Genomic DNA, 24,246 nt, shown 5'->3' with positions numbered 1-24,246 from the left:
AAGGGAAAACACATTAGACTTTGACACGTGCAAGTTCTTACCAAGTGCATGAGTTAGCTGACAACAGAACAGGGAAGCACTGGCAACTGTGTGATTGAGCAGGAAACTGATAAATTTCTCCTTGAAATTCTTTCACCTGAATTTCTCCTTTAATTTCACAACTCTAAAGCAGGTTATGGATTCAGCCTTGTGCACAGACTGTCCATGCCAAACCTGCTGCAGGCCAGGTGTTGGTGTCTCAGGACACTAAACCAACCACATTCAGTGTGCAGCTGGAGCCGGAGGGCACTGCCAGCCCTGCTCACCTCCTTACAGTGATGTTCAAAACCATCACAGAACAAGGCTTCACCAACACAGGACCACTCCTAGTGCCGATATCACTCACTAAACCTGACGACACACTTCACTCCACTGCTGCACCACAGCCTGGCTAACACAGCGGCAGGATGGCCAGGCAGCAGTGCTAACAAACCCCAAGACTGGCAGAAAAGCAGATAAATGAAAGATATCTTGGATTTCCTGCACACAGCCTACACTGCCTGGAGCTGGGAATCAACACAGAATGAGAGCAGCAGGAAGCAATGAGAGACTGAAACGTGATGTCTCCCTCACCTCCTCTTGACCCACACACCACTATGGCTTCATGCTCTGGGAAATGACACGTGCATCTCTGAGAGACTGAAATCTGAAGTGACATCCTCTGTGAAAAATAAATAAATGCAAATCTTACCAAAAGACCTGCATGTAAATTAGAGTAATTTCTTGAATCTCAAAAACAAGTAACTGATGAAACAGGGAAGACTCATGAAGAAAGTCATGCCAATCCTGCAGTACAAACCAGCTTCTAACAATCCCTTCCAACTCTACTCCAAGGAAATTATTCCATGCCAATAGCAAAACACATCAATTTGACCAATTCCCTTAGAAATTTTCTTAAGGTACTCTAACAAAAGGACCTTTGTTAGGAAGATACTAAGAGACAGTTCAAGCCACGCAGTTGAGTGTGTAAAAGCCCTGGGGTGTCACTACAGATCTCCTTGTCAGCATCAGCCTTAATGCTAAGCCCCACTGGGCTCAGCCCTTGGATGGTGTTTGCCGACGTGGATGAACCTGGAAGTCTGCTGGTAGCAATGTTCTTTTTCTGGCGGCTATGGAAAACCATATGGACATTAAGGAAAATCTAATTGTTTCAAAATTAAGGTTGAATTAACCATTTTCTATTATTTAATTATCATTTCCTGATATATATTTCAAGGTGAATTTCAGTTCTGTTCCAGGATGTTCCTCTAACAGTTTGGAGTGTGGGAGCAGCTGTGACAGAGTCTTATTTTAATTTCAGCTGGCAGAGCTCTGCGTAGCTCTAGGATTTTCCTCTAATCATGCACAGCTCGATTCTCCCTCTAGTACTCAGGAAATCTGAATGAAGGAGTCAGGGACGACAGTGACTTGTGATTTCCACCAGAGTGAGGACGAACTGCTTGTGCTTACAGCTAGCACAGTTCTCTGTGGGAGCCATGCTGTAATTATGAACAAATTGAAAGCTTTCTATGATAAGATCACCTGAAAATAAAGGTTTTAAAACACAAGTCTTAGTAATAAATTTATGTAATGTTGTGGCATTAGGTGTAATTGAATTATTATGAGAGGATTAAGAAAATCCTGCAAGAACAATCTGAGTGCCGTGACTTCCCCTCCCACTCCTGGCAATGAACAGCATATACAGTGTCATACTAGGAAATAATTGTCACAAATGGGAAATTCTGGGCTCTGTAAGACGCTTGATCTGCAGCTGGCATTCAGGAGTTTAAAGGAAAGACTCCCCATTAAGGACTGGCTTTCATTCACACCAGTGTTATGCGGAGGTCATCAATTAATGGAAGATTTTCCAGATTTGTGGGTAGCTGTGGATATCTGTTTTATCTTGGTAAATCTCAGGTGAAATTATCCTCCACCTCTGTAACTCCCACTGACATCTAGGAATGATTCATTTGGTTTCTGAGACAGCTTCTGTGTAAAACATGGACTCAGTTTGTCTTTCACATGGTGTAATAACTGCAGAAGACCATGTCTCTGAGTATAATGTTTGTCTGATCCCTATCCAATGTGTATACAATGCCATAGATGACTATGTATTTTACATTCAAAAACTCACTTGACAATGACTATTGTATTTCACAAAATCAGAGGGATAAGGACATAAGATAATAAGAAGATTAAAATGCCAGTGAGAATTAAGTAGAAACCATACTTTCTGGCTTCTGTAGTCTGTGCCCTCCTTCCTCTCTCTAGTGTTTTTTGCCTGGTTTGAATGCCCTGGTTTCGGGCAGCTGGGCAGTAGTACCCTTCAGCTCGATCTCAGAGGTCTAAGTTCTAAGAGTCATTCTGCTGTAGGTGGCACATGACTCAAACTGAACCTATACAATAGGAATCCAGCTCTCCAGAACATCTCTTCTACTGTTGAGACAGAATAAGGGGATTGGAGGCTAAACTCATCTGGAAATATAAGAGAACCAAATGGCATGTGAAAAACATTCTGAAACCTCAGCACTAATCTTTTCTGTCTGAAGGAACAGTCTGAAGCAACCCCAAAGATGTAACAGTTTTGCAATAACCAAGGACACTAATTCCACCTTGAGCTCCCAGTTCTTGTTGGGAGATGATTTTCAGTCCCATCTGCTATCCCAATGGTGTGGAAGTTACATTGGCAGGCACTGGACTCACCTGTTTTACTCTACCAACAGCCACAGCAGCCCTGCAAGGCTGGTTTGTACAGAGTGGCATTAATAGGACTGAAGACCTTCCCCATAGAGCATTACAGCTATTTTGCCTGGAAATGTGAAGGAATGTAAGGGAGCACCAGGGACAGAAAATGAACTCTTCCATGTAGAAATAGTCCTTGTTTCTGAAGCAGAATTTGCAATGTATCTGTACCTGTGCTATAGCAGATTCTATATAAAATTTACCTTCTGGAGTCAAGCTACTAACATTATTTTGACTCAGTCAGGCCTCCAAGGCAGGATTTCCATTATTATGGAGATGAACTACCTTTAATGACTGCAATAATATAATTGTACCTCAGGGCAGAATTTCTAATAACACGATTGCACAGTTCTCAAACACTGGTAAGAGATATCTTCAGGGCAGGTTATTCATTAGGGGTGCAGTACACACTAGTAGTTCAGCCTCTAGAGAAGAATATGAAACCTAAAGCAATAAAGCTCTTTTTTTTTTTTTTCTTTTTTTTTTCTTTTTTTTTTTTTTTTTCTCCATGATAATCTCTGCCCTCTGGGCAAGCATTGAACAACACACTTAGTTTTGCCTCCTGGACAGCCGTAGCCTCCAGAACAGGAGTCCTGGCAGCCCAATCTGATACACACTATTTCCATCTCCAGAAAGTTGCCCCTAACATTACACGCCATCTGAAAAGTCACAAGAGCCCCAGGACAAATGCCTGAATGATTGTCACCATCAAAGTCAGGCTGTACATCAGAATTCAAAGCAAGGACAAGCGCATTAATGTTACTTTTAATTCCACCTGGAGTTGCAAGGACCATCTATGTTGATTAACCTTCACACAATCAAGTTCAGTTTGGAGAAGGCTCCAGATGTTCAGGTGCCTCTCTGAAACTCAAAGGACTCTGATGCCAGTTAAGCTGGAGATGTCATTTAAGTGGTTTCTCCCACGCCTGTCTCAAAGTTCTCTTTTCTTCCCTAGATGAAGAGATTTCAGCAACAGATTTTCTTGGCATCTTTCTTACTGTATCTCAACAGATTTTTTCAACAGCCAGGAAAGTTCTTCTTTGAAGCCCACACATACGTGTGGGTGTAGGGACGTACTAGGAGTGGACTTCAGTCAATGCTGCTGTCCACTAGGGAGGCAGTGAGAAGAAAATGTTTCAGCAAAAAAGAAACCAGAAATTTAACCGGCAAGGTTAAGCAGATGACCAGCCACTTGGCCTCTCTTACCCTTGTGAAGTCAGACAGCACTGATCAACAATGCCGTGATCACAGAAGACAATATAAATCCTTAATTGCACATTTCACACAGTCTCCAGTCACAGATTGTAGGGATGGCATGGTTAATAGAGGCAATGACGAGGATTCAACACCCTTGTCCCCATGGGAGCCACAAACAAGTGTGCATAAGAACTAAATAGGTCCAAGTGCCAAGCCAACGGAGCGGTGTTCATTAAGACATTTTGCCAGATAGGTCCTGCTGGAAGCTCTGGCTGGCAGAAAAACCCCAGGGCTGAAGTAGCAGAGAATTTCACACCTGCTTGGGCACATTTCACGTCTGATTTCCCATCCAGGGCTCGGTGCCCGAGTGGGAGGCTCACGGCTGGGAGAGGTGCGCTGGCAGGCGTGGGACAAAGAGCGTGGCATTTCTACAGTCTGCATTGAGCTCAGCTCTGAGCTACCTTTTTTCTTTTTTTGAAACTTGGTGGAAATTGGTTGAAACATCAGTAGCGCACTGTAATAACCAATTCAGATTTGTTATTTGTGATGACAGGCACAGGCAAACTGAACCACCATAAGGTACAAGTGAACAAGCCCCTTCCCTTGGAAAGCTGGGATCCAGCGTCCTCTGCTGTATTACAGCAGCTGACTTTTAGGAAAGTTTGCAAAAGAAAGAGTAGCGCTAGGAAAAAAAATCACTTTCTTGTCAGCATTACATAGCGGTGACAAAGCAAGAAACACAGTTGCTCTCACTTCTTTCCTTTCCTAATCCCTGACTCACATAAACCCCTGCTTCCTCTCCCACTCACTATATTTAAATGAGGAGATTACACTGCAGCATGCCTAGGAGAGCAGCTTCAGAGAAAACAGCAAATGTCAGCTGTGAACTTTGCCAGCAACCTCCAGCATTTAGTACTTTCCCCCTTCCCACAATCTTCACTAGAAGAACAAGGTACTTCAGTTTTAAAAACCAATGTACGTCGATATACTATAGTGTCAGCCTTGCCCAGCTCTGTGCCCTGGCTGCTAAAGGAAGCTCTGCACACCTCATCACCCAACTCCTTTTATCCCAAGAGATGAAGTCAAGCGGTTCATAGACGATTGCGTCCTAAATACCAGATATCAGGTGCCAAGTAAGTGAGAAATATGTTGTGCCTTATTTTACTTACCTGGCTGAAAATGAACTACAGCTTTTCACATACTCATACACATCATCACGGTATATATTTTAACGTCCATTATAGGCAGGCTGGCTGGAGCAAGACGAGACTTTGTGAGACCAAAAACCACAACCAACCAAAACAAACCGACAGCTCTAACAGGTTTACACTTTTTAAAAGAAAATTTCCTGTAATTTCTGGCTCTTTTGTCTGTACTCACAGGGCATGATTTTTCCCACAAATCCATTGCAATAAAAGAGGTATGTGACACTTTAAGGTGTCCTACACAACACTACAGGTCCCTTTCTCAGATGTTGCATGAGTGGAACACCCAGAGTCAACAAGCGCTACAAGCACAGAAGCAATGCATGTGGACTTAAAAAGTAGGCTCTTATTCCTTATAACACTTTCCTTTGAAATTAAAAAAAAAGAAAAAAAAAGAAAAAAATGACTTAGCCAGTCTGAAAAAGCCATCTCCAAGTTAGGCATTATGACTGCCAAATTAATTACTGACCCCGAATAACTCCTGTTTGCAGGACATTGAGTAATTTACCAGGAGAGTGTAATTTGCAGTGGAGAGTTTCAGGGATATACTCCTGGGGATATTTTTTTGAAAAACAATGGCTATTTAGAGCAATCCAGAGGCAAAATATTTGCTTTTTAGAATGTATCTTTATCAGCTTCTTGGCAGGGATGCTTTAATAATACACAGAGACTGGGATAAACACAATGGGAATAGAAATCTTGGCCCGAGCTCCTTGAGGTTGAACGCTGGCTGTTTTCACATTTATTTGCAAGTCAATTTTGGGAAGCTATTAATGACAAATTTAGCTTTCATTGCTGAAAGCCCCTGGGTTGGAGCAAGCTAATGAAATAAATGGTTACTTTAAAACATTACCTCTCATTTTCTCTTAGGATGTCTTTTCCTTTCTTCCAAGAATAAGTAGGTCTGGGGGAAGCTTTCGGCTTACACTCAATGATTACTTCACCACCCACTTTCACAAGAGTTAACTTTTTCAAGAGAGTTTTGGAAAAGTCTGGACCGACAGCTGAAAGAAAAAAAAAACAAAAAACAACACACAATCAGAATTACCTCTGGAAAAGGAAGTCGGGCACATTAGAATATTCCAGAGTTTCTTCTCACCTGTAATTGCTGAATGATCTGCCTTAAAATCTTATTTTTAATACTTTATATTCACAATTTTTGCCTGAAGAGGGTCTTTTATTTTGATGCTATAAAGCTCAGAGACCTTGACACAGCCAGGTCTTGAACCAAGCAAAACAAGGCAAGACTTCAGTAGTCATCAGGGCACAGAGTAGTCTCCAATCATCTGTCTTAGTTTCTCCAGGGCACAAACTTCTATTTTGTGAGAAACAGTCAAATGTTCATTGAGGCAAACACCGAAGCCCTGCAGACAGTCTGCAAACTGACTGCAAGGCAGGCCCCGCACGGAGGAGATTGTTTGGCTTCTGATGCCTGCCTCAAAGGATTTTTAATGATTTATTTGATGAGACCAAATGACAGGCAGAGCTTGGAGGAAGCTGCCTGTAGGAAGACCAGAAGGTTTTATTTATATCAAATAGGAAAATTGTTTTTTTTTTTTTTTTTTTTTTTTTTTTTTTTCAGTACAGAAAGCTCAAAACAAATAGGTGAGGCAGCTTAAGGGTTTTATGAAGAGCTCTTGACCTGCTCACTCCATCTTTGCTCACAGGAGTTTGCTCCCAGACAGCCCGGTGGCAGTGAACTCTGCCCAGTCCCTTCTGGTCCCCACAAATTCTCTCCATCCCTGTGCCTTCTGCCATGTCCTCATATCCCCAAGCTTGCAGCTGTTTGCTCATCCTTCTTTCTTGCTGCACCCTGCAAGGTGAGAGTTTAGATCACTGTGCATTGCAACTGCTTGATGCTCCAGAAAATGATCTAAAGCTCACCTGAACCAGCTGGGAGACAAAAACCTGCAGTGTGATACAGAAAGCAAATTCATTTTTCCTACAGCATCTTGCCTTCCTCCATTCTTTTGACTATCATTCCTGCTGCAAAAGAGTTGAATATAAAAAATAATCCTACACTGATAACACGATGGACTTTAGTATCTAATAGATCTGTTCTAACTTCCACTTTTACGGATCAGAGTTCACAAATCTCTGAGGTGTCCTGCCTGCTATGTCTGTTCATAGAGAGCTGATTCATTTTAGCATAAGTGAAAACACATATGTTATTAAAGACTATAAGAGCCACCTGAAAAACAACACCATATATATAAAACATTTCAAAATTAAGGCAGCATCCTGAAGATACCAATGCACTCAGACCCAGATAAAGCTTAGCTATAACATATCATAATTAATACATTATTACTGTTTGGATTTTTTTTCAAATGACTGTCCAAAATTTACTGGCAAAATAGATTTTTGAATAATCTTGTTATTTCCATCTCTAAGGATCAGTTTAGACTTTTTTTTTAATATATTTTTTTTCAAGTAACTTTCTACTTACCTGAGATCCTGCCTGTGACAGAGGAGTTACACAATGTGGGTTTTATTCTATGATGGCTGACAAACAAATTACATATCAAGTGATCAAAACTACTGAAATTTAGGGGTAGGAGGAAAATCTAGTCTGATTCTTATGCAAGGTATTCAGCACTCAGCCACAGACTGAGTCATCCCTACAAAACACCATATCACTAGGAGTTGCAACAGACTTGTTCAGGTGGTGGTACCTTGTGAAACAGCTTCTTGGGTCTATGGGTTTTGTGAAATAGGTCAATTTGCTAAAAATAGAGTTGCTGGTATGAAGACAAGAAAAAAAAAAAAAGGTCTGTTCTACAGGTACACATGCTTATGGATGAGACAGGGATGTATAATGTTGCATCTGAAATTTAGAAACTCTGGGCTCTCTTCTCAGCACTAGCATAGCCTCTCTGTGCCACTCCAGGGGTAATGCATTTAATGGCTCCACACCTTGTTTGTAAAATGAGGATTTCAATTTTTTTTTTTTTTTTTTTCCTCACTCTAGGCCTCTCTCCCCATTTTTTTTCAAACATTTAGCCTGAAAACTCTTCCAGGCAGCGATTGCATTTTACTATATGCTTTTAAAATGCCCAGCACAACAGGATTCTGGTTCTAGCTGAAGACTCCAGGCAATATAATTGGCAACAATAATAGAGAAGAATCACTCTGAGAAAAGCTCTGTCTGTAATTTTCCATTTCTCTTTTTCACTTAATTTTGCTATAAGCTTCACTTGCTATTAGTGGTGTTTAATCATTTCAAGTGCTTAACTTCAGAACCTGTTAAAAAAAACATTTTTATACTCAGAAAGATCTGTTTAAAAGCTAACATTTCTCAGTGAGAGCTCAGAATATTGACCTCCTTTGAAAACCCTTGTGAAAAGGAAAACATACTGTTTTTCTTTAAAAATATGCCGAATTAAATCACTGATCCATAGAAATTAATGTGCAGCACACCATTCTGGTACTTTCTCATGTGACACACAGAAGCAAGACTGTGTAATCCAGATGAGAAGTCGGCCAACTACAATTTATCCAGCAGGTTTTCAAGAGCAGGCTCTCCAAAGTCATTGCTCTTGGTGCCAACATGGTATCTACATGGGGATGTCCCTTTTACCTCTAAAGCTTGGTGAGGGTAGAAATGACATTCGTTGTAAATACCCCACATTCTCAGTTTTCAGTCACATTTTTCTGTGTGGTGGTTCAGTCTGCATTGAGTGTGCAGAGGACTCTGTCTTGTTATTGTAGGCATGGTCTTCAACCTGCAGTCCAAAAATGTCAGTGACCATGTTCTCAGGACCAACATCAACACCATTGCTGGTTCAGGGAGGCCACTGGGTGCTCAGGGCTGCTGGGCCCCTGGAGGGCTGGAGGCACCACTAACATCCCGCACCTTCAGAGATCTGCCTTTCTGACAAAGGCTCATGTCTCCAGGGGTTTTGAATAGACAGGGAAAGCATCAGGGGGCTTATTTGAATTTCTTCCACGCAGTAACACACCCAATATGTCTTAGTGCTGTGAAGTCTGATTTATTGAACATTATTGTACTTTTCTTGAACAGCAACAATGACAATCTTTCAAATGATTTTTTTTTTTTTTTTCTATCCAGGCATGTATCGCTGCTGATAAAAATGACCGATATTGAAAATGCCATAATCAGAAAAGACCTTGTGCTTTGTTCTTCAGGATAAAGCAGAGAATTATGCTATTGAACGCACACTTTGAAAACAACTAAAGCACTATTTCTGAATTTCAAATTCTATTTGACTCTTCAAAACTACATACATATTTTGACCTATTGGTTCCTAGGCCTGTCACTCACACACGAGCTTTAAGAGCAACATCTGGGGGTAAGGTGCAGACCTACAGGACAGCTGAAGTTAGCAGGGGCCTTGGAGGTGGCCCAGCCCCAGCTCCTCCCAGTAGAGCCAGCCTGAGCAGGTTGCCCAGGGCTGTGTCCAGCTGGGTGCTGAATATTTCCAAAGATGGAAGTGACACAACCTCTCTGGGCAACCTGTTCCAGCATTCGAAGCAGTAAAATCCAGATTTTATGTTTAAATGGTATTTTCTGTGTTTTGGTTGATGCCTGTTGCTCTTATCTGGGCACTGGGCATCAGTGAGCTGAGCCTGTTTCTGTAATCCTACTGCCTCCTGTAATCCTACTGCTTCCTTACACATCAGTAACACCCCCAGACCTGCCTCCAATAGTTCTCATTAGGTTTTGTTGAGGAAAACAGCTTGTTAATTCAGTAAAGAGTGTGAGTCTGGAGACTTGAACTCTATTCTCACTCAGAGACACATCAGCTGGATTTCACTTTAAGCCTGATTCTAACCCGCTGGAGGAGCTGAGGACTCTCAGTTCACAGGAGCTTCCCCTGATACTAATGGGGAAAACTAGAGTAGGGGTACACAAAACAGGCGGGGCAGGAGCAGTTTTTCTTGGTGAGGGTTTGGGACTGAAGCATCGTGATTGCCGTTTGGATGGTGAAGGGTCTATTCGGACAGAAGGGTTTTCAACATCTCCTCAGGACAGTCCGTCTCTGCAGCCCACGAGCAGGCAGCTACTGTCCAGTGTGCTTTGAACTGGGGCAATACGTGGGTGTCTCCACAACATGTTTCTAACAGCAAGAGGTGAGTGAGCTTGCCAGCTCTCTGTGCTCAGTTACCTGGATGAATATGAGAATACGGGATCATGTAAAGAAATCTGTTCTCTATATATCTGCTTTCTCAAGTTTTCATTTTATGCTCTATTTAAAAACAACTTGACATAAATCCTCAGCAGCACTTCTGCTTCAGACACCAAAACTTGGCAGAACCAGTTTGGGTTAAAGCTGTGCCAATTTTGGAGGGTTGTAGCACTCAGGAAAGTAAACTTACCTATGACACTGAGTTCTGCACTGGCAAAAATGATGCCATGTCTGTTTTCTGCTGCACACTGATACATCCCGGCGTCCGACAGGCTGACGTTTGCTATCGTCAGTGAGCCCTGCTCTATCTGAACTCTGCCCTGTAGGAAACAGTGAAACAAATAAAGAAGTGAGTAAGGAGATCCCTCCTTGGAATATATCCCCAGCAGCAGTTGTGCCATACTGCATGTCCAGGTAGACAAAGAAAGGTAGGGGCAACAGGAAAAAATTGCATGCTCCAATCTATTTGTCTGCCAACTAAATTCTTGTCAGGTTACATACTATGTGGAAAAAAAAACAATACAGTAGTTGGTAAATGCAATTTAAATTGGAGGACTTTCCCTTGACTTCTCATTGATTTAATACCCAAACCATTTAGATTAATCTCCCTTTCAAGTAAGTAAACTTGAATAAAAAATTGCACTTTTGTTCCATGGTGGCGTATCAGAGCCAACCTCATTCTTTAAAGCGATGGCATTACAGGTATATAGGGCAATGAAGGTCTGGAAGACTGGTTGCCATCTTAGCTGGTACAATGGGAAATATTTTTAATCCTCTGCATTTTCTTGAAAAGAGTATAGTTGTTAATAATTTAATGATCCTTTTCTTTGTATCAGCCACTAACGTGATTTAAGTACAAGACCATCTGCTAGTGACCAGCATGAAGCAAGTAAAATTAGTGTGTGGAACAAAAGACCACAGTATCATTTGTCAGCCTAAGGATATGGAGCTCATGTTATCAATTTTAATAAGTAAAGCAAAGTGTTCCCTCCCTTCCCAAGAGTTTCACCATTAAAAAAAATAGTAATATAAAGAGCTATTGGCCTTCTACTTGGCCGTAGGGTGGAAATTTAATGTTTGTGCAATCTTTGTCAGGGTTTGATCAAATCTGAGCAGCCATGTTCTTTCACGGTAAGTGAAGGGGAAAAATGCAGTTTACTGTGAAAGCAGTGCTTTAGTAATTTGTTTAGTTTGTCATTATAATTGAGGCAATCACAGGACTGAGCAATTCCCCTTGGTGGTTTGAGGACGCTCTTGCTCTGCTCCTATAGACCACCCATCTAGACAGCTCCTCGTGTCCCTGGCAGGAGGGCCGGAGGAATGGGTATGCTGCTAGAGACCAGCAGAAATGGTTTCAGTAGCAGCTGAAGTTCACCTGAAAACCATAAACTGAAAAAATGAATCCATGTCCACCCACAGTCCCACTCAGCCTTTCCCACTTTCTCACATGCATGTTTCTGCACTTAGATTTGCACTGTGGATCCTTCATTTCAAGGAGGAACTTTAAACTCACAGCTATCATACATGCTACGTCATTAACAACAACTCTCTTGAAGCCAACATCTGCCCAAGAGAAAGGATGGGGCATCTCCGTCTCCTCCAGCCCAGGACCTCAATTCCATACAAAGGCATCCACCAAGCATGGCAAGGAATTGCCTACAGAGCATGGGGATTTCAGAACACTGCCATCACTTCCATTTCTATTCCAAAAGTAATAAAATATGCACAATGAGAGCCACTCCAGCAGAGCCTACCTGGGGCAGCAGTGGCTCCCCGTCCTTCAGCCAGCGGTACGAGGGCTTTGGCCTCCCACTCGCACGGCACTCCCAGAAAACACTTTCCTCGATGGCTGCGTGGGCATCGCTGATTTTCTGAATCCAGTTGGGCTGAGCTGCAATGCAGAAGGAATGAATAAAACCTCACATCTGCAAACAATAGCATGCCCTTCAGAATGCAAGCGAACAACCATACACCTTTATCATCACATTTAAAGGGTTGGATTTAAAAACATGCTTACTAACCCTGAGGATCCTTTTTATTTTTTTTCCTGAGTTCAGTTCTAATTCCTGAAGGGTAGCACATGCAAGATCAGAACCTGCTCTCCTAACTTTCATTTTAAATAAAAACATTTAATGAAAAAGGAGCAGCTTCAGAAACACAGATCATCATCATCATCACCACCACTATATCAAAACAAAGCAATGGTTCACATGCTGCCCCAGTGGAATAGATGGCATTGTTGGACCACTGATACTTCAAAAAGAGACATTTAGTATTCAACTTAAAAAAAAAAAAAAAAAAAAAAAAAAAAAAAAAAAAAAAAAAGAAAGTAATTTACAGCTATCTCTGCACTGAAATTAAGATTATACATGGAACTTTGGCCTGCATGGTTACAGCACAAATTCAGGTACAAATAATATATTCTCAGACTTTTTTTTTAGATGTGGATGAGATCCAAGGAATACTGTCCTATGAAGATCTTCCATGTATATGAAAAACTTTTTGGAGTTGATAATTATATTGATGACATTGAAGAAATGTATTAACCCCACAAGCAGATATTGGAGATAAATTTTAGAATTTGATTAAAAATGGTGCTGGTAGTTTTCAGACATTTATGTAGTTATATTTTTAGTTATGTTTTACATATTATTATTGGAGTTTGTAGTTGTTTGTTTTAACATATAGCTTAAGTTTAGCCAGACCCCACATGCAGATCAAAATTGCCACTTTTTGGAGAACACGCAGAACCTCTTTCTTATGTTACCTTCACAAACCACATGCTAGATTTATCTACAATACATTTCAGATAATACCATTAAAAAAAAAAAAAAGAGAGAGAGAGAGAGGGGAGGAAACAAAAAAAAATAGTGAGTTCAGTTTTTTTAGTGGTCATTTGCCCTATTTTGAAGTAAGAAAATCTGAGAGACTTAGTAGGAAGATATAACCAGCAGAGGTCTCCAAGAACCTGGTTAATCCCCTTTCACATGTAATCAGATAAAAAAAATTAAGATTACTCCAAGAGAAAAAAAAAAAAATATTATATTTCCTTTGGACAGAAACAGGGACCAGAAAAAAAGATCTGAAAGGATAAATTAAAAAACATTATATGAACATGCTAAGTTGAACTTAGTTGGTATGACTATACCTAAACTATTGGCATGTCTACCATTACGAGATGCTGGATATACACTCTCAGAGAGCTCAGTGCCTTTTAAAACTGTTCAGACTGCGACAGATGTGTGCCTAATCCCACATCCACCTCATTGCATGCTTCCCTTCTCACTGTATCTATAAACAACAAAGCGCAGAAGAAAGAGGAAGAACATTGCACAGAATCTTAAATAAGCCACAAGAAATATTCCAAGGGACTTGTAAGAAAAGCAGAAAGGCAAACTGAACATAATGACAATGCCGGAGCAAGAGAAGGAGCTGAAAAGGAGAGGTGAGTGGTGCTTGCTTCTCTGACCGCCCCTTCTGCCCTGTAGTATGTTAAGCTTGTTTATTAACCGTATCTGAAGACATATGAAAAGGAAAGCCTTTAAATGCAGGAAGATGAAAGTCAGCTCTGTCTTTTGGAGTAAGAACTTGAACAATTCCATTGAGCCAAGACACCCTGTGCTACTCCGCAGGTTCACTGGCTCAAGGACATTTGCAAATTACTCATGAGTCTCCATATTTACTATTCTAATAGCATCTAACTCATGATTTTGAAAAGAGTCTTATGATATCATAAAAAGAGCTCTACAAAACCACACAGACCCATTTGCCTTTCTGCAGTACTGTTTTACTGATTTCCCACAAGAAAACAAAAAAGCAGACAAAACAACTGAAAGGAACCTGCAAAGCTATAAAACGCATAAAAAGCACAGTGGGCTCTACAGCATATAAATGTAAGCTATGTAAAAAGAAAGAAAACAGAAAAACCCTCATGTGAGGAGCAAAGAGGACTTAATATTTATCCTTATTTCAGTTCAATACTGATCCTCATTGCAGGCAATCAGGGTCCCCAACTAAGGCAAGTTCTTACTCAACCCAGTGAAAGACTCGTGCCCATCCAGTCCTTCATTTACAGAGTGCAGGTTACAGTTGTGAAATCCCACCCTACAGAACTGTGCGGTGATTCAGACCCATGGTGTTGGAAATGCTGGGAGCCTGTGGGCAGCCCATTCGCTGCAATGCATGTGTGGCACCTGTGAGCCATGGGCTCACACCACGGTTCATCCTTTCCAGTTATTTAACCTGGTTAAACTTTCTATCCTACAGCTATTTATGTTGCAGATGAGTACGGAACAAGCCTATTAGGTCAAAAAAAAAAAAAAAAAAAAAAAGCTCAGAGAAAACTGGAGGAGCCCTTTGTTTCCCAGGAACTTAGTTCTCTGCTGCTCTTTGGGAGACATTTCTAATTAGGTCAACCTCTCCTTTGAACAGCTCATTTCAGAGAATACCAGACATGCTCTTGACTTAATATTGAGTAATACACAAGGGTTGGTCCATGGAGCAAATGCGTTTGAGCCACCAAATGAGAGTTGCCATAATATAATGAAATTTGACAGCCTCCCATTGGGGATCATACCAAGACACGGTAATGTGCCACAAGATTTCAAGCACGATAATTAAAATAATTCAAATAAGGGTATGAATCAGCTCTATACTACATTTCCTGGTATAGGTGCATTGTTCAAGATAACTTTTTTTTTTTTTTTTTTTTTTTTTTAATTTAATGACTGACAGCAGTGTTCTTGAAAAAGTCTTTCATTTAATTTCTGTGGTGCTGAGCAAAGAGAAATTCTTCCGTGTGATGGGACTAGACATATGGCCGTATTAGGGGTAGTTTGTTACAGGTTTTGGTTGGAAAGGTCCTGGAGGAAAAGTCTGATATGAAAGAAAAAAACAAACATAGAAGTTGATAAGAATTCATCTGAGTTGCAAAGAAAAGTCATATACTCAATCTATAAACTGGAAGAAAAAGCTTAAAATATAAACATGGCACTTGCATAATGATAGTTTATAGGAGAAATATTCCCCTCATAGGTGATGAGAGCTGCCTGGAATGGGTACTGAAGTGGACAAAAGAATAATGATAAGTATGGGTTAAAAAACCCAAACCACAAAAACCAGCAACCTTTTTCACTTAGCCTTTGAAAACATAAAGTGGGGCATTTTAAACCAGGTGATTACAGAATTATGCCCAAGTATACTCTTGCTTCTTCAAGAGAAAAGAGTCTAGAGCAAGTCTGTTCCCTATAGCAAACTGAGAAGCAAAAGTAGGCACTGGGAATCTGGACCAGAAATCACTTCCTGAAAGACGTTTGAAAATGAAATGACACAGCCGATGATGATGCATCATATCAGAAATAAGAAACAAAACCAAGGAGTTATGGGAGCGATGTAAGAAGTAAAACAGAAATAAATCTGTAGGACTTGTTATGCTCCTGCGAGTTCAAAACAGCCCAAAAGACTAAAGCAAATGAGGTACTAATACATACACAGAATCCAATTCTTGGTCGGTGTATATTGATTTCAGTGTTCCTAAGCCAATTTATAGCAGCTGATGACCTAGAGCAGGCTGTGTAATTCATCATTAGTGGCAGATGAAGGGCTGAATGACTGTCCATTACTCTATCTATTCTGAGGAGATTGAGACTCAGCCCAGGATCAGAAACGCCTGAAGACCAGAAAGCCAAGCATAAGAAATAAGAAAAACAGATGGGAGAAATACATGAGTAATTAAAAATAAACGATACAGCCAGTGTATAAAGTTTGTGCAGACAAGTGCACGCGTCATCGTGGTCCAAATGGGGATATAGCTTCTGTAAACAACACCCATATGGCCCCAATTTGTTGTCATTCCCAACGATCACAGGAATGTGAAACCAGACTTCAAGTTACCACTTTTTCTCTTCTCTTCCTTTCCTCCTCTTAATCTCTTCCTCCTGACCTCTGCTGCCAACTGAGGACTATTTGAAATCCATACAAGTCTCAAACGTGCAAAACTGCCCCCCCAAAGTCATTTGCTTGAATGTCACATCAAAATCATCTCCCTTCATCTGCCTGTGGCCAATACGACTGCTTGGGCAGTTTGTTTCCTTTCTGTCTTTCTAGAAGACTGACCATAATTCACCAGCTGAAGAGCTCTGCTTATTACTAAAATATTAAGTATCAGAGGAAAAGAAACAAAGGAAAGAATTCAAAGGAACTAATCTAGCTGATAAAAACTACTTAAATTGTCCCTTACCTGTATTTAATTCCTGTTCTATAAGCTATTCTGCACCATTGCATGACTTTTTCCCAATTTATGTCAGGCACCAAAAGTCTGTGTGTATTACAGACACGTTCATACAGACCAGACCTCAGGGATTTATTTATTTTTAATCACTGATGCTCTAGACTGTAGTGACCCAGGAGAATAAGGAAGATGCGGGTATTCTCTGAGTAGCCTTCACTTCATTTCTTATACCTGCTTTAGCTTCTCACGATGAAGAGCTATATTTAGAAGGCAAAATGACAGTAATTTGAGCACTTTTTCTGAATCTCCTAAAAATTGATTTATCTTTAAGCAGGTTTCCAGCTATCCCTAGGAAAAGGGGAAGTAGAGGAGAGAGATGCCTGCTGTCTGTGCAGAAAGCCCTTACTTCCTTCAGGCAGCACATTATTCAAAACTCAGAGTTATTTCATCCTGCATGAAAGTCTGAGAAAACACACATTCTGCTGGCAGGAGGGAAGCCATCCTCATCCAGAGCACTGCTTTTCCCCTGGGAGAGTGCAACCAATGGAGATGGGCACTGCAGTGATTGCTCCCACAGCCAGCTGCAGCTTGCAGAAAGGATGGATTTGGCTGCTGTCCGGTCTTTAAATGGTGGTTAACCAAGAGTTAAATTGGCACAGTATTCAGTAACAACATGAGATTTGAGAACTTTAAATAAAATGAACCTGGAGATGCTTGAAGGTGAGAACTTGATTTCTAATATATCTGCATAATGGGTAGCAAACTAGGTTTTCTAGTGAGGCATGTAAATTATAACTAATAATAACATACACTTGTGCTATTTATGTTAATTTTCTTGTATTTTATCAGTACAGTAACTCATATTATTTCAAGTGTTTTTGATTTTTTCCAGCAAGTTGTTATCTGGGGCCTAAATGGAGTAGGGACATACAACTCCCTGATCTTCACTTATGCAATTTTCCTTTTCAGACCTCCAACAACAATGAAGAACACAATGTGATTTATATTTGAGCTTATTTTACAGAGTGGCATAAAGTGGCTTCAGCACAAACAAAACACAGGCTCACTCATGAAAAGGGGACCCTTTTCAGTGTAAAATTAAGGAGCCACATAAATTCCTGGTGGGACTTTGATTTCAGAAATATTTAATCTGAAAAGTGGTCCAGCCAATTAAATGGTTTCTTCCCAGCCTATTAAATGGTTTCCCAGCCCTGATGGAAGGTTTTAAGCACCACGATGAGTGGCAGCAGCAACACTTTCCAGGTTCCTTGGGGCTGTGCATTTGCCTACTGCCTCCTGCCCTGCACTCAAAACAACCCTTGGGTTTGCAACTCTCTGACAAAGGAAGATCTGAATAAAATAGGACCTGGGAGACTTAACATCAATGAAACAACATCCACAGTGCTAACAAATAAGCTTCTTTTCAATGCTGGTTTTATGAAAGAAAAGGAAACTCCTTTTTAACATAGCTAGCTAAGGTAATGTTTATGGTAAATTTGGAAAAAAAGTCACCATGACATTGCTTTCTGCTCAGGATATAAATCTGAGCCTCATGGAGGGCTGAATTGAAAATTCATGAATTGAAAATTAATGAGCAGCCAGATTAAAAATAGAATCAGGTCAATGGGAGCACTTCCGAAATGCTGGGATCAGAACAGAGCTGGTGGTGTGGTGAGCCCTGGCCGGCAGGCACCGTGCAGGAGCCATGGTCCGCGAAGTCAGCATCGTGGCACAACGTGCCCTTATGGCAGCTACAGTATGGGTGGAAATACGGAAGGCTTGGCTTCCAGTTGAATTTGCTGGAGCTCAGGAGCTGATTTCAGGTACATGGTATCAGGTTAAGAAGGCAGTCAGAACAAGAGAGTCTTACAGCAAGCAAGAAACCAAGTGATATGTCATTCAGAGTTATAATAGTCAGGAAAACAGGTATAAGTCACTGTAATTGCATTAACACTAACATGTTTTCTGTCATATAGGTCTATCTATCAAGTAGGACATGTAGCACTCAGAACAAATGCTGTAGGAGAACAATAAAGTACAGCCTATTGTAGGGGCTCAAAGCAGAGAAAATGGAGGAAGAACAGATCTTGCACATTTAATTAACCTTTCCTGCTGCAACAAGAATGTCAAACAACTTTCATGTCACTGATATGCTAACAGAGGAAAAAATAAACATTGATACAAGAATGAAATACAACAGAAGTCAACCTTTCCTGACAACTTCCAGTAGCACTGAAAGAAGTTGACAACACAGGCAGGGCTGGGTTATCTGCACCAAGCAGGCAAATTTGAATTTCATTTTCCTTTTCTTCTCTTTTTTTTTTTTTTTTTTTTTTTTTTTTTTTTTGCTTTTTTTTCTTTACTAGGCACAGAGGCAGATAACCAGGTTGAAAAGAGTAACACTGTTAAAGCCAGATTTTAATCTCCGGGGCAGACGCTGTGACAGAGTGTGTCCCTGTGCAGCACTGCACGTAAGCCCCTGCCTGATGTTCCACATCAAACACTCCAGAGCATTTCCTGCTCCGAGCATCAGCCCCCAACCCACCAAAAGCAACTGGTGTAGCTCTGCCAACACTGCTGTTATATTTCCGTAATGACATAATACTTCTCAGTTTTAAAAATAAAAATAGCTTTCATTCAGCCTCAACTATTTATATGAAAAGTCTACAGGAAGTTGCTTTCTTTAAAAAAAAAACAAACACTGCTATGTGAAATTCAAAAGCCTAGCTTGCAGAAAGGGAGTTTTGTTAAAAAACAATTTGTTTTCAGTAATAAATGGCTGCCAAACACAGGCTATCCTTGAAAACTGGGTATTTACAGACCAACATCTCATCATTCTGAAGACAAGCCTGGTATTTCAGTCTATTATCTTTAAAAGCAGTAATTAGCAGAGATCATAGGCTAACACTCCCCTGTATGAACCCTCTGCTTACATGAAGAAAAGAGGACGTAAAGATGGTTCCCCGCATTAGGACCACCAGAGAGGGGACACTGATCTTTCCATGAAGCCTTTAGCTTCTGTGCTGAAACAGTGTGAAAATCGACACCAGCCATGGTGGCAGCATTTGTGTATGATCTGCTGTCCACCAGAAACGGGATGGGACTGGGAAATTTCACTTGGTTAATTAGATTGTAATCTAACGTTTGCTCCAGTAGGAGTCCACCAAAGGCTCGATTTACTGCAGCCTTGGCTCTGGGCTGAGCACAACTGTACAACTGATGAGACTTCATTTACTGTCCACATGGGAAAAATCAAGAGAAACATGCAATTTTTTATTATCTGAAACAGCAATCCTCAAACCATTTTAATTAAAAAGGAAAAAACAGTTTGAATCAACCCCAAATTCTTTCCTTAACATGAAAGATTTCACTTTGTTCTTGCTATTTAACCCTTTTGTAACATTGCCTCATTTTGTTTTAGCCAACTATAAGTGAAGAAATGAAATGGAAGCTCAAAAAAATATATCGGATTTCAAAATTAAATATGTCTTTTAGAAATATTTCCAGTTCTAAAATTTCCAGTTCTAAAATATCTGTCTCATAGGAGCAGGTGTAGAAAGCCTTTAGGTGGGCCTGACTGCAGGCTCTGACATGGTTAATACCTTAATTCCAGGCTGTGCAACCACTACCAGAAACCCATTCTGCAAGCAGTCTTTAATTGGTTATACACAATTAACATTTATTAACACAAGCTGGGAACGACACCTATAGTGTGGAGCGACACATGCATAATAAATCACAAGCTGTAACCACCACCATGCTCCACCAAAATCCCTGCTCTTTACTTGCGGCCATGAGAAGGCAAATGAACCATTTGCAAGTGTTTTCTGCATGTTAACATGCCAATGTCCTTAGAGCAATGTGTTTTTGTTATCCAGCAACTTTGATTCCCAATCAATATGTGCTATTCAGACAGGTTTTACTCCAAATTACACCCTTTTTGAGATGCGTTGTTTGTAAAGGAAAGTCATTTTAAAAATATCCCCCAAAATGATATTCTCACAAAATATTTACTGCATATTGCATCTGATATAATAAAACCACCTAAAATCAGGCAGTCTGCTTACCATAAAATATCAGCTGTCCTCGTGCCACATTTTTCCCTCTCACATTTTCAGCTACACACTCATAGAGTCCAGCATCTTCTTGCTGAAAATTTGGGATTTCCAGAAGCCCACTTGATCTGTGTCTCCTAGCTTTTCGGGGTATCTGTTTCCCATCTGCTCTCCTCCAGCTGATTGTAGGAACTGGGCTAAATGAGAAAAACAAAGCAAAATAAGATTCATAATAAAAGCTACAGGTCTTGTCCTGATAGTATCTTGTCTCGTCAACTTGAAACTGCTTCATGTTTGAAGATGATGAAGACGTGGCCAGTCTGAAGACTCTGTGAAGGATCTGGAGCAATTTTAAGTCGGGTGCCTTGTATATACTTTATATAATATATGCATACCAATGGTGTATTGCTCACATAGTCTTAAAAACAGGAGACTATGTTATAAAAGTGATGTTTAGACAAAGTTGAATTTGGGTTTCTGCTGTGACAATACATCAATTTTCTTACCAATCCCACGTTTTCATTTTGAAAGTGCTGCTAGTGCTTACTCAAGAACCAGAACGTGTTTTAGGTCTCGCATGAGACCTCAGAAGTAAAATGTACAACCACATCTTTACAAAATAACATATCTTCTCTCCTCCTTGAGAGTTTATGTTTTTGTTGAGTAAAGTTGCTGCTCCCCAAGTCCTCTGTCTGTAATGAATCCTGAAAATAAGTAACTCCTGCTGTGGAAAGTGAAGGATTAGCAAACTTTGCAAACTCCACAGCACTATGAAAGTCAGAAGATGAAGAAATAACGGTGGATAATAACTTACTTTCCCAGGGCAAAGCACTCCAGTTTCACCGTTGTTCCTTTTGCAGATGGAACCGTTTCTGGGAACTGCACTTCTATTTTCGGCTCATACTCCCCCATCACCCCTGCAAACATAAAAGAGACACTAAGACTGGGCTGAAGTTTTGCAATAAATCCGCAAGTGTTTCTGTGCTGAGCTCTTCTCTACATCATTACTTGCCCAATTAATCCATTCATTTTAAACATGGCCCGTTGCTAACAGCCGTGCAGTGTGGGCTCTTTTCCCATTTACTACTAGAGGAAAATCAGAACCAGCGCTCCACACCATCTGCCAAAGATTAACATTTCTTCATGGCTGTGTTACTTTTGACTTTTGAATATTCACGGATTTTGCAGGTAACTTGCGGAATAAAAGGAAGCAATAATAAGGGAGGTTCACCGCCTTCTAGAAAATGAAATGCGGAACAAATGCCATTAGAAAAAGTTTTAAAAGTATTGGAGGTAATCAAGGCTTCTATTAACTTCAAGGAGTTGGAGGCACAGAGACCATACACTCCTTGGGCAATTTCTTCATATTTACTGCCCCAGTAAACCACATATTGTGGCAGCCTCTTCACCAAATTGTGTTAGAAAAATTGTGCACATAAAAGGGCCATTACACTCATGATAAATCACTCCACTTCTTGACACTGTACTGTCTTAAAACCTGCACATATAATTTCACCAATAGTGATTATCAGCTAATTGATGATTGCAGGTTAAATCCCAACCATGGGGCGCTGCTGTGGCACCCAGGGGCAGCAGGGTTGGGTACGGTGGCTGTGGCTGCAGCGCTGTCTCCCTGTGTTGCAAGGAGGTAGCGAGAGAAGCCTTTTGGCTTTACTTTTTTTCACAGTTAGAGAGGCTTGAAGCTGAAAATGCTCACTCTGAGGCTTACATCCAATCTCTCTTTACGTGGTGACCTGTGCAACGCCTGCTTTGGTGCACTAACAAGTCACATCAGCGTTCTTCAACCTCGTTCTTTCACTGCTACGTTGCACAAAGAGCAGCTGCTGCACAAAGTCAGCCATCCAAATGAAATGCATTTGTTAAAGATATGAATGCTCTCTCTGTACACACGCCCTGGCAAGCTCATACAGCAGGAAGCCTGTGAGTCTGTGTTAGCACTCCGGCGCTTACAGATCACACAGAAAGGAGTCACGGAGCACGATCCCCATTAGCCCTTGGCACATTAACAGCGTAGCCCTGAAGGGCTGGAAGTATCCAGGGCTATTGAGGAAGAGCCTCTCTGTTCTCCTGACTGTGAATTTACCAAATTTTGCCTAAATTTCTCCACATTCCACACTAAACATTTGCTGGGAGAGCTCCAGCCAGGACATGGAGCAGCTATTGCCTGGCTGTTCCCAAGAGCAGGGCCGCGCGTGTGAATGTTTGCCAGAACAGAACTTTTTGGCAGATACTAACATTTATTGAGATCTTTTCCCAGAAGAACACTTCCATGTTGTGCAGTGAAGACCACAGTCTGGCAGAGGAAGAGCTTTTGAGGAAAGCATGACCAGGTGCAGCCATTTTCCTCGCTTTGGCAGACACTGACTTTGAAGTGCTCAGTGGGGACTTCCTTGAAGAGCTGAGCACCTCCCGTAATCACCCTCCCCAAGAAGAGCTCCTCAGTGCCCATGACAGCCTGTCCCCCCCAAAAACCAACCCAGGGGCTGCACTAGCAGCAAACTGAGAGGTGGGAGACACCTCACAGGGCAAGGAACATGGTGGATGCTCCACAGGAGCAGTCTGCCTGCAGCCAAAGCCAGACACGCCACGTACTTAATCCAGTCCTTAAAAAGCAAAAGCAACAAGAGCAATTCTTTATTCTTCCCTCCCTTCACTCCTAAAGTGATAATTTGGCCCCCTTATGCAAAGTAGTCTGTAAAATATCACTTGACACTAACGGGCTATTTAGGAAATTAAGGCACAATGTATTATTAATACATTATTCACCCGACAGATCAGGAGGGGGGAATGAGGAATGGGAGGGAGAGACAATGGCTTTCTTTTTTTTCCCCTTCTCTTTCTTCCTTGTTCCTGTTTCCTTGCCTGCGGTTGGAGCAGGAAAGCTGTGATCCTGAGGGGAGAATCGCAGGGCAGACGTGGGAGGGCTGCCTGGGGCTGCAGGGCACCGGCCACGGTCACTGCTCCCCGCAGCGCCAGCCCCTGCTGCTTTCTCTTACAGCAAGGAACCAGCTAGTTTAGCAGCATTACTGCTAACATTACAACACCAACCACTTCAAAACCAGGACCTGTACCAGGAAAAACCACCAGACTCCCACTGCAGCTCTAACCTACCTGTAGCTATCGGGTGTGCTGCAAGCCCTGTCTTCTCTGCATTAAAGGAAAAACATCAGGGCACAGAAGACATCTCTATACTGAATCCAAGCCCATTTTCACACGGACAGCTCTTATTTTTCCTGCTGTTCCTGGGTGAGTTAACATCTGACTTAGCATTGCAGGTGGAAAGCAGAGGGGAGAAAATAAAAGACTAAAATAGACCCAGGTTTGTAGCTTGGAGAATGTTTTCAGTGTCATGACACATCAGATGTTGTACGTGTTTGCAGTTCAGAGGATTTCATATTTTTCTCCCAATTTCAAGGCTTAAAAATGTGCTTTTGGATGAGAGTTCCAGGAACTCAGAAGCAAGCTCATTTGTCTGAGGAAATGATACGCATTTCCTGACAACACCTGTGAGATGTTAAAGTTTAATTGGCCCATACAGCTGCTGCTGACGGTAATTTCATTCTGGGTCTATTGTGGCACTTTCTCACTATTACTGTTTTAATTTTGATGTAAAACTCCAAAGTGCATTT

The 24,246-nt window shown here is 41.2% G+C and overlaps 1 protein-coding gene across 1 annotated transcript in view; it reads right to left on the bottom strand.

The window, feature by feature from the left end:
• LOC311212830 (contactin-4) overlaps positions 1-24,246 on the bottom strand; it is a gene marked incomplete at both ends in the record, with an annotated part of 145,795 nt that overhangs the window by 47,095 nt on the left and 74,454 nt on the right. The window contains 5 exons of the mRNA XM_084292463.1: positions 6,016-6,166; positions 10,503-10,632; positions 12,067-12,203; positions 20,609-20,793; positions 21,411-21,513. Coding sequence (XP_084148589.1) covers positions 6,016-6,166; positions 10,503-10,632; positions 12,067-12,203; positions 20,609-20,793; positions 21,411-21,513 — 706 coding nt within the window. The remainder of the gene's footprint in view (positions 1-6,015; positions 6,167-10,502; positions 10,633-12,066; positions 12,204-20,608; positions 20,794-21,410; positions 21,514-24,246) is intronic.

This window comes from Netta rufina (assembly GCF_964035555.1).
Source record: "Netta rufina genome assembly, chromosome: 10".
Lineage (NCBI taxonomy): Eukaryota > Metazoa > Chordata > Aves > Anseriformes > Anatidae > Netta > Netta rufina.
Note: the sequence above shows the minus strand (reverse complement) of the source record. Positions and strands in the feature narration are given on the sequence as shown.